The sequence below is a fragment of the Priapulus caudatus genome, unplaced genomic scaffold (assembly GCF_000485595.1).
Source record: "Priapulus caudatus unplaced genomic scaffold, Priapulus_caudatus-5.0.1 Scaffold141, whole genome shotgun sequence".
Classification (NCBI taxonomy): domain Eukaryota; kingdom Metazoa; phylum Priapulida; class Priapulimorpha; order Priapulimorphida; family Priapulidae; genus Priapulus; species Priapulus caudatus.
Genome location: NW_014577202.1, coordinates 230,541 through 242,116, shown reverse-complemented (window position 1 = coordinate 242,116; position 11,576 = coordinate 230,541). Strand labels below are relative to the sequence as shown.

The 11,576-nt window shown below is 42.6% G+C and overlaps 1 protein-coding gene across 1 annotated transcript in view; it reads right to left on the bottom strand.

Annotated features, from left to right (window-relative positions):
* Positions 1-2,111: 2,111 nt before the first annotated feature.
* The window catches only part of LOC106806095, a 37,290-nt gene continuing 27,825 nt past the window's right edge, over positions 2,112-11,576 (bottom strand). The window contains exon 2 of the mRNA XM_014807948.1: positions 2,112-3,697. Coding sequence (XP_014663434.1) covers positions 3,525-3,697 — 173 coding nt within the window. The 3' untranslated portion in view covers positions 2,112-3,524. The remainder of the gene's footprint in view (positions 3,698-11,576) is intronic.

The window sequence follows — 11,576 nt, the reverse complement described above, 5'->3', positions numbered from 1 at the left end:
CGTTATTGCAGCGGGAGCTGCGCCCGTGCTCAAGAGCCACGCCAGGCTCCTCACCGGCTGGCCGACGCCTGCTATGCATCCTCCTGCGATCAATTTAGAAAGCGAGAGACCAATCTGCACGAAAGCTCTCCGTTGCTCCTCGGCGCTTGTTCGCACCTCCTGGTGCCGTTTCATAATGCTATTACACCTGATTTCGATTAGTCGCCGGAAATGAATATGTGGCGTCTACATGTGTTGCGTGAGTGGTGTTGGCGTACTAGAGAGGGCCTGCGTGTGGATGGCGCTTGCATACTATACGCATGCGCGCTCGCATGTGTGTGTGTGTGTGTGTGTGTGTGTGTGTGTTGTGTGTGTGTGTGTGTGTGTGTGTGTATGTGTGTGTGTGTGTGTGTGTGGTGTGTGTGTGTGTGTGTGTGTGTGGTGTGTGTGTTGTGTATGTGTGTGTGGTGTGTGTGTGTGTGTGTGTGTGTGTGTGTGTGTGTTGTGTGTGTGTGTGTTGTGTGTGGTGTGTGGTGTGTGTGTGATTCGGTGTGTGCGTGCGGGAGCGTGTGTGCATGCGATCGCAAGTTGAACTAGAGTTTATTATAGTAAATTATATAACCAATATCTTCATATACGTGATAAGCAAAGCATCGTAATGTTTTGACTACCGGTGAATAAATTTTTCTCGTCTGCCGATACCCACTAACGTATCAGATGTTTCGACTAATTATATGATTAAAGTAACTTTGAAACATGGTGTTAATTGGGCATTAAATTTTAATATAGGTTAGCCATGAACCGACGATTTTAAATTACGGATCTATTTGTTGTGTATTCAAGATATTACAATTATCATATATAAGTAGTTTATTTTATTTATTTATTTTGTTTATTCGTTTATTATTTTGTTCTGTAAACACGCACATGCAGGCTAAAATGCAGAGAAACTTCCTTGTAGCAATGTGTTATCTTCTTGTCACTTTATATTAACTCATACCATCAAATATTCATAACATCGTTTGTTAACACATGAAAACACAAAGTTTTATATAATGAAATTTAATTATTTCTTATGACGAACAATTATACGCCGTAGCTAACACACGCGTATAACAAACAGAGTAACAATTAATATTTACAACGCAGTACATAGATATCGAGAATACATTAACGTATACATTAAAATATAAAATAGTATGCTAGTCTATGCAAAAGATGGGTTGCACATAGTACTACAACTGATTATGCATAATATTATATATCGATGTACGTACTATTTCGACGCAAAGGGCTATATATTAGATTACAATTATGCTTCTTCTTTAGCACCAAATGTAAAATATATGTCTACATCTTTAAAGTACAGGTATACAGTAATTTATATCCAATAAGGCGGTAAGCAGAGCTGTTATAAAGTAACACTGTGCCCTATTTTTAATCGTTGTTTAATCGATATACATTTGGCATAATTATCATCGGTAGCTGCTGGAAATTCGCATTAGCCAAATCGTGATTAACTAAATATTATAAGCTAATGACTAATAACAGACAACTGTCATCACGAAAACATTTCCTCGTAACGACTGCCAAAAAATATCGCGCTCGCTTCCAACCCTGGCGATTTTTGAAATTATCCATTCCCGATCCCACGACGGTTCACTAGCCGATCGGTGCCCATTAACGCAGTTTTAGAGCCAATGAGAGTTTTATGCCCGTTAGGTTACACGCGATGCTAAATAAGACGCTGACGCGTTTGCATCTTCTCACCGATGCCATTCACCTACCGCGTCGCTCGTGAATCCTCGCTAGCTGCGCCACGGACGCGACCGTTCGAGTTACGATCTCCCCTAGCGCTAAAACTATAGCCATTCGCTCTAGAGCTACGATCTCCCCTAGTATAGCTCTAAAACTATACCCGCTTCACTCTGCCACAGGCCTGTGGCAGAGCGAATGGCTATAGTTCTAGAGCTACTATCTCCCCTAGTATAGCTCTAGAACTATAGCCCTATAGAACTGTGGCAGAGCGAATGGTTAGAGTTCTAGAGCTACGATCTCCCTAAGTATAGCTCTAGAACTATAGCCCTATAGAAACTGTGGGCAGAGCGAATGCTATAGTTCTAGAGCTACGATCTCCCTAGTATACATAGCTCTAGAACTATAGCCCTATAGAACTGTGGCAGAGCGAATGGCTAGAGTTCTAGAGCTACGATCTCCCCGTGCGAGGCGCGAACGAACGCTGTACATATCCTACACGCGCGCGCGGTAAAGTTGGTTATTACGAAATTAACCCGATCAGCACGGCGTCGCTCCTCTCAAGCTACTCCTTACGACAATACAGATGTTGTGATTTATATAATTTAAATATAATATTGTCTGTTTGGAATGCAAACAGAAGCTAGTTTCGTCTGCAAATATACAAGGCGACTACGCGGCAGCGCTCGCCTGCTGGTGCGTGCTCCCGCCACGGCCGTGTCGGTCGGCCCACGCCAGCCCTAACTCCAACATATGGAGGTAATGTAAAAGCCAGCCGATGCCATTCGATGGTGAATGGGAGCATTGATAGCGAGACAGGGTCGGGCGAGGGACGGGCACAGCAAGCGCGAGGTCGACGCGAGTCCGTGTAACGCTAAAGACAACATTCGGTAATTTTTCGCCCCGAGTCGGTGATTGTCGCGCCGTGTCTCTGTGAAAAAAGCAGCATTTTTCTACGTACGTTAACTTGCGTCTAATAGTTTCACGGGTTTGTGTGTAGGACTGTGCATGTACACGCATAATTACTACTAGAATACACTATAAAGCGAATCGGAATAATCGACGCTTAAATTACTGGGAGAATTAGTGAATACGCGTTACCTATTTTGTGTCTTTATACACACAATGCATAATGCTTCGTTGTTATATGTTTCCCATGTCATGTATCCATTGACGGAGTAATACGCATTATTTAACATACAGCTATAAAACAACAAACAATCATAAAGAGAGCTGTTTCAAATTTGCCCATACGCACAATACGGCCATGTTTAAGCTATACGTTCTCGTCTGCTATTGAATTCACCGGATCTCCTCTACTTACTCGGGTAGCAACTCCTTATTCCATTCTCTAGGAGGCCGATCATGAATATATATATATGAAAATCTAGAAATGCATCACATTCCACATCTGAAATTCTCACACCTAATACGTACTAATAATAAACAAACAAATGTTGATGCTGGCCAATATTTGGGTGCTAACTCACTGATGTGTTAGTTATGTATAGGACGATCAGTATTACATGCCTCTATAAAACTTAAGTATTTTACTGCTATATACATACGTAATATACATCCTGCCATATACAAAACTTTGGCAAATTTTTTTGGCAACTTTGTTATAACAAAAACGTTTAACTCCTGTATACCGTGTGCAAACAACAATGCCACTAACACCAGCGATGCATAACCTCATAAGGCAATTCGCAAAACGAATTTCATCTCTGTCTAGCTCATCTAAAATGAGATGAAATTTGTTTAGGCGAGTTTCCTTATTGCCATCTAGACTAGATGGCACCGCATTTTGTTTCGTAGGGCGCAGTATAGTGGTTGACAGGCCAGGATCCAGGGTTGTTGGTGCCGCCTGGCTGAAGATTCATGGTACTTCCGCCGGAGAAGTATTGTGGCTTCCTGTCGTACATTCCCGGATGTTGGAAGTTTTGCGGCTGTACTCGTATTCCTGCAACGAATGAAGAGACCAGTTAGGTACGGTGCGTGCGTACGTCTATTCGCCCGTGCGTACGTGCGTGTGCGCGTGCGCGCGCGCGCGTGCGTGTACGCGTGTGTGTATGTGTGCGTGTGTGTGTGTGTGTGTGTGTGTGTGTGCCCCTCCGCCCGTATCATCGAGATGCAATGCCGTGCTGCTAAAGCGCAAAGAAATTGTTCTACTAAAATAGATAATTGTCGTACGTGTCAGCAATGATGGCTGTATCAATGTACTCAAAAAGTGCGCTCAAACAACCTATCTCCTGCTATCTACATTTTTTAATTAATTTCTTGAGGGAGTACAATTTCCATACCACGCCTCCTTTTCCACCCGCCTCCATTTTTTTTAGAATCCTGGATCCCGCCACTGATCGTGTGATGGCTACTTCACCAATGTATCAAGGTTTCTTAACAAACAGTATAATTACAGTTAGTATAACTCATTTTTCCATTTATTTTAACAGAAACCATCGTCAGCCGTTGTTTCTGCTTGTTCTCCTGAAACCTTACTTTCACGAGCAAGCATACAAGGCTGACTGCGCCGAGCGGAGAACTGGCGAAATTAACTACGTGAATAAAATTCCCGAAAACGGGTTAGACAGCACGCCCCGTAGCAATCATCACGTGAACACTCAGTTATAAACACGGTATTGGCGCGTTCAAGCGCTACAGCGCGCGATCGCAGCCAACGCACTGTTTTAGTTCATTGTTTTGATCCTAAACTCTGAGTCTGTATACTTATGCTAATCGATGCATAGACGAGGTGACCCGTCTAAGGCAATATTTACATACTGTGAGTATATTCGACTCATAACTTTAAAACATTATACGCATTTTCTTCCTGTCGCTAACTAACTAATTTTAGTCTACTTACGCATACTTATCTATAATCATAATCAGGAGTAAGATAATATAGAGGAGTATGACTCTCCAAAACTGTGAATTTCACACATTTGCTTGCCTAATTTACCGATGATATATTTACCTGCCAACTCGCGATAGAATATTACAGTCAAATGATGCGTTGGACATCCGTCTCTAACTAAGAAACTTTACGTTTGGTTTAAATATCCTCTTGCCTTTACGGGAGAATATACGCTATTGAACGTCGAACATGGCCTTCATAGTGCTTTTAATCAAGCTGGCGGCTCAGATTGCCACAAATGATAGCTTCGGAAATCAGTGGCTTAGCTCTGCTGAGGAATGGTCTTGTCCTTGTTGGACAAGAATTGCCACCTCGTTGGCGGCAGGAGTAGAATAAGATAGACATTAATAAATATAAGAAATATAGTATAGTGTGTATATATATAGTGTGTATATATGTGTGTATATATATATTACTGTATATATTATATCTATAGAGATAATATATATAGTGTGTATGAATATATTATAGAATATAATATAGAAGTCTATATATCTTACTCCTGCCGCCAACAGGTGGCATTCTGTCAACAGAACAAGACCATTCCTCACAGGCTAGCCACTGTTCCGAAGCTATCTGGGCAATCTGAGCCGCCAGCTTAGTTAAACACTATGAACCATGTGTGACGTTCAAAGCCATATCTCCGTAAAGGAAGCAAGAGGTATTTAAACAAAGTAAAGTTTTAGTTAGAGACGGATGTCCCAACGCTCATTTAGATGTAATTTTTATCGAAGTTGCACGTAATATATCATCGGTAAAATTAGGCAAGCAAAGTTGAAATTCACATGTTTTGGAGAGTCATACTCCTCTATATTATCTTACTCCTGATAATAATCACATTTTCAGCGATAAAAATCTTTTGCTGACTCTAAATGAACTTGATAAATAGAATTCGAAAATGTGCTTCATAATATGGAAAGCCATCCCCTTCAAAATCATTTTCAAACATTTCAAATACACAATTTTAAATCAATTTAAAACATTTCAAATTACGCTAATAAAAATAAAAATTACTTATATATTGTTCAAGAAAATTATATTAAAATGGCAGCGCTCACTAGAAGCCCCTATGTTCTTGATTATCCTAGGAAAAAAATCACGGCCTGCGAGAAAGATGTGTTTGTTTACAGCAGCGCTGTAGACCACAGGCCACTTGAAGCGTTTCAATTAAATATAATGGCTAAATAAACAGAAATCTATTTACTACCAAAGTAACCAGTACAGCGCTTCCCGCAGGGTGGAAAATCGGATCTCCGAAAACTCCAATAGCGATCCATCCGAGCTGAAGCATCTGGGCCTTTTTAGAATGAATTGATTGAAGTTTGGGTTTGTAGTTGGCTGTTCGGATGAGAGGAAGTCAGTGTAGTGAATAGATCGCAAGTCCAATATGAATATATTCGAAGTTTCCTGAATAGTGTTACACACAGACCGAAACAACAGAGTGGGGCGGCAAATTGTAAACGTTAGTAAGTGATTTCAGAGGTCTTGAATAGATTGGAAGTTGCATAAATTGGTTGTTAAATAAGCTCTTTGATTGTAAACGTTTATATATGTTTTGAAAGCTGTATGATTAATTGGTAATTTAAGCTATACATTTGTCGTTTGTTACCTAATAATTCTGAAACCAACAGATAGATTCGCATTTCTGGTGATTAATGTTAAAAAGTAAATAAATTAATTTCAAACTTAGTGAACTGATTCGTTATTCTGTAAATTAATTTAAAACATATAATTTCAATTGTTAGGGTGATGAAGCAAGATTTCAACAATTGTGAGTTTATGTAACATATGTTCTCAATTAAATTGCAAGTTAGTAAATTGGTTTGTTGTTTTGAAAATAAATTGTACGTTTAGAAAATGATTTTTACAAAGATGTTAAGGAATTTGTACATCAGGCAATTATTTTGGAAAGTTGTGAATTAATTTGCAAAGTTAATAAATTGATTTGTTATTTGTGTAAAATTGATTTTAATTTTCTTGAACCTTATAAGTATTTGTATTTTTATTAATTAATTTGAAATGTTTTAAATTGATTTAAAATTGTGTATTTGAAATGTTTGAAAATGATTTTTGAAGGGGATGGCTTTCCATATAATAAATTGCGCAAAAGCTTTGAAAGTTTGAAAGTTACCAGAAAATGACAGCCGTAGGCGAACTATCAAATTTCGCGTGATCCACAGAAATTTGGGTAGTCGTCCTCCTTTGGATGTATGCGTGTTTAGTAGCAGTATATATATATATATATAAATAAATAAATATATAATATATATATATCAGGCTAGATATATCCTATTACTACTCCTGATATATATATATATCAAGAGCTAATAATACTTATTATTAGCTCTTATAGCTCTTCATATAATATATATATATAATATATTATAATATATATATAATATATTTGGTATTACATATGTGTGTGTGATATATAATTGTGGAGGCCCGATCTCAGCGGGGTTCCCTCACTACCAACTTCAGAAAAAAAAGCGAGGAATAGAAATCTAGAGATCTGCTGTAACCTCCTGCCTCTGTCGATCGTCTGACGAGGTGTAAAACGCGCTCACCGCTTTCGCCGACGTAAACATCTGGCGATTTCATTAGATGGACAGACAACGATCAATGGCTGCACGTGTGCGCCGTCGAGTTGACCTTATCGTGCCAGCGTCTGGCCCCTGCCAGAGTTTTGCCCCGAAACCCTGCTCGATGCTACCTCGCATGCTCGGCATTCCACACCCGAGTAATGTCTGAGAGATCTAAAGGCTTCATATTGGCCATTCTGCGCACGTGTGCTGCACACGGTGGCTTTACGGAGAGGGGGTCGAGAGGAGGAGGAGGGGATAGAGGGAGCATGTAATGTTGAGTGTAGTATAGGGGCTGAGATTGCTCGTGTACGACTAGGGATATCGGCATGTTGTTGTTGTTACAGGCTGCGAATGCCACCAGAGTCGCGGCCCCGCAGTAACCGATACGGCAACAGGCGATTTAGCCGCTCTAATACCAGCAATTAAACTGGAAATGATCACAAAAGTGGATCAGAGAGAATCGAGTGCGCCTAAGCCCTGACATGATAATTAAGTGCTCGCTCGCTCAGCGGGAGGTGCAGGGCTTTCGCGCGCGTTTGAAGACGCGGTAGCTGCTACTCGCTGCGCTGCTGTTGCTGCCTGCTGCTGCTGCTGCTCGCTGCTGCTGCTGCGGCTGCTGCTACTGCTGCTGCGGCTGCGGCTGCGGCTGCTGCTACACTGCTACTGCTACTGCTACTGCTGCTGCTGGCTCGCCTGCTGCTGCTGCGCTGCGGCTGCGGCTGCTGCGACTGCTGCTGTCGCTGCTGCTGCTGCTACTGGCGCTGCTGCTGCTGCTGCTGCTACTGGCCTACTGCTGCTGCTGCTGCTGCTGCTGCTGCTGCTACTGCTACTGCGCTGCGGCTGCTGCGACTGCTGCTACTGCACTGCTGCTGTGGCTGCTGCTGCTGCTGCTGCTGCTGCTGCTTGCGCTCGCTGCTGCTCTGCGCTGCTGTGCTGCTGCTGCTGCCTCCCGCTGTGCACGTCTGCGCATTTCTCGCGCGTGTTACCAAGAGTAGATAATATAACTTGTTATTATCTACTCTTGGTTACGTAGAAACAACAACAGGCGCGCGGGAGGTATCAGGAATCACAGTAGCGGGTAAAGGTCGCTCGCGCACAAAACATCGCCGCGTAATGCTAAATCCGTCACGAGATATAGAATAATCTCAATTTTTCGAATCGAAATTATGTGTTATATAGTAACCATTGTTATATTCAATAATAGTTAGCTATATGTTATGGTTACCAGTATATATGCTTGAATCGGTTGTGCATATCTGTTTAACGCGAGCGATTAGTTCGCATTTTACGTTGCAATTAAAGATAAGTTGGTCACAATTAGCCGCTTGGCATGCCCGTAATAGCAACTATACTGTTCGTATCGAGAGCTAATAATACATGTTTAATTAGCTCCTGCTCATTATCATAGCGTTGCTGATGGTACTTTACACAGCAATTTCTGATTTCTAGATACCTAAACTTCGCGCAGGGTTTATGCAGTAGTTAGAATTGCATTCTACGTGTCGATTATTCATTACTGCAAAACACGATATTCTACTATGCGTACTCCTGTAGTTAAAGTGCAGTCTGCTCTAAATTTAACGGAACATTACAATACCTACTAAGATTTCTTGATTAGTTAGGGTACGTAGAGCGTATTATATTATTATAACATCCACTGTCAGTATATGAAATACGTAACGGTTCTTTGAGGCTGGAGAGAGAGCTGCGGATTCTATTTTAGACTCTCCCTATTGCAAATGAAGCAAATATTATCACTAATAACATTAGGCAAACACCAACGTATAGATTGCCACAAAACATGTTGACGCTCGGCACTGACGCAGCTTTTGCGTTTTCGTACAATTAGCTTCCTTCCGCTGTAGACCAAGTGATTTAGCTGACGAAGCACATATTGAAACGGCGTTAATTTGTTGTCTCATAATTACACGCCCTGGTATCTATGTTTAATTATTTAAAAATGTTTTTGTTTCTGTTTGGTGTAATTGTAAAATAATAAAATTATCCATAGGAATTTGATTAGCATGAAAGTTGGCATCACCTATATATATTATATTTATTATATGCGTGTGTACGGCGTGTGTGCCGCTGCGTGTGTGCGTGTGTCCGCGCGTGTGTGTATGTTTGTGTATTTGTGAATTATAATAATTATTCTAGGACTATGGAGGAATTCTTGCCATTAATTTAATTTAGATTACGTATAAGTATTCCAGATACATCGGCGCGAATAGCAGGTCTGCAATAGGACAAAGCATTCTCGCAGCTATACGTGTGGCAATAAATATTGCCAGTTATGGCTGTTTGTCTTCGTACCATATGACCACGGCTTAACGCCTAATACCTTAATGCATTGGAGATGGCCTGTCCGGTATACTAATTCTGTTTATTTATGTAAGTAATTATTGGAATTTGCAATTGACGATGAGGCTATCGTTAAACAAAAGTGTAGAAGATATGTTGCATGGCGTGGTTTTCTGCACGGTGAAGCCTTAGAAGAACACATTTTACCCCGTTCGCGAAAGATCGCTTCAGTTTCCGACGGGTATTTGCTCGCATCGAAACATCCTCACTCGTTATCAGATAAATATCTGACGAATTGACGTTTGCCCTTGGCGAATAACGAACGTTTTTTTGCACGATCTTACCCCTCCCCCTCCCATCCACCTCTCGTCTGCCAGCGTTCTTGCGCACTCACCATACGTGGCGTACCCTTCGTCGTCCGTGTCCGCGCATGCGCAGGCTGATCGGTCAGCCACTCGCTACATAAATAAATATGTGCGCGTCGAGATGGCCGAATTATTCGCATGCAGTTGTCGGACTACTGCGCACGAGGAATGCCAGTATCTGCGCAATCTGATGACAATGTTGACATTTTACGGCGTAGACAGTTAATAGCATAACTGCCGGCAGTTTCGCCTTCCCCGCGCGTTTCCTATTTATATCACCTAATTAGCTATGAGGCTTAAGAGTCGACACTGAACCGTTTCATTGCAAAAACATGGGACGCATGTTCAATGTGGAATAGGCTGCAAGATTATTTAGTTGTTTTCGTGTTGTGTCGCGTCGCAGTCCCGTACATTGCATGACGCTGCGTGACATCATTTGTTCTTTCATATGGCTATATAATTTTGCTCGTGCGCGCATGAGTGTGTGTGTGTGTGTGTGTGTGTGTGTGTGTGTGTGTGTGTGTGCGCGCGCGGTGTGTGTGTGTGGTGTGTGTGTGTGTGTGTATGTGTGTGTGTGTGTGTGTGTGGTGTGTGTGTGTTTGTGTGGTGTGTGTGTGTGTGTGTGTGTGTTGTGTGTGTGTGTGTGTGTGTGTGTGTGTGTGTGTGTGGTGTGTGTGTGTGTGGTGTGTGGTGTGTGTGTGTGTGTGTGTGTGTGTGTGTGTGTATGTGTGTGTGCGTATGTGTGTGTGTGTGTGTGTGTGTGTGTGTGTGTGTGTGTGTGTGTGTGTGTGTGTGTGTGTGTGTGTGTGTGTGTGTGTATGTGTGTGTGCGTATGTGTGTGTGTGTGTTGTGTGTTTTGTGTGTGTTGTGTGTGTGTGTGAGTCGCGCGCGCGGCTGCTCTGTGTGTGTGCGCGCGTACGTGTGCGTGTCCATGTGTGCGCGTGTGTCTGTATACCTTTATCCGCTTCGGTGTCCGTGTCTCTATGGGCACACACGTGCATCCGTGCGTGCGTGCGTGCTTCTATGCGTGCGTGTCTATGTAAATACGCACGTGTCTACTACGTGCGTGTATCTGTGAATGTCTCTCTACGTGCTCTGTGTGTGAGTGAGTGAGTGAGTGAGGGCACGTCTTGCCCGCATGGCGACGACGTTATGCAGACCAGGGCACCGGCTGAGAGCGAGCCCGCGGCGTTATTGCAGCTGGGAGCTGGCGCCCGTGCTTCTAGGCCACCCAGCTCCTCAGCTGCCGACGCCTCTTATCATCTCTGCGATCATTTAGAAGCGAGAGACGATCTCACGAAAGCTCTCCGTTGTTCGGCGGTTGTTCGCCTCTCTGCTGGGCCGTTTCATAATGCGTATTACATCCTGATTTCGATTAGTCGCCGGGAAATGATATATGTGCGTATACATGTGTTGCGTGAGTGGGGTGTGCGTACGTGAGAGTGCCTGCGTGTGTGATGGCGCTTGCATATATACGCATGCGCGCTCGCATGTGTGTGTGTGTGTGTGTGTGTGTGTGTGTGTGTGTGTGTGTGTGTGTGTGTGTGTGTGTGTGTGTGTGTGTGTGTGTGTGTGTGTGTGTGTGTGTGTGTGTGTATGTGTATGTGTGTGTGTGTGTGTGTGTGTGTGTGTGTGTGTGTGTGTGTGTGTGTGTGTGTGTGTGTGTGTGTGTGTTCG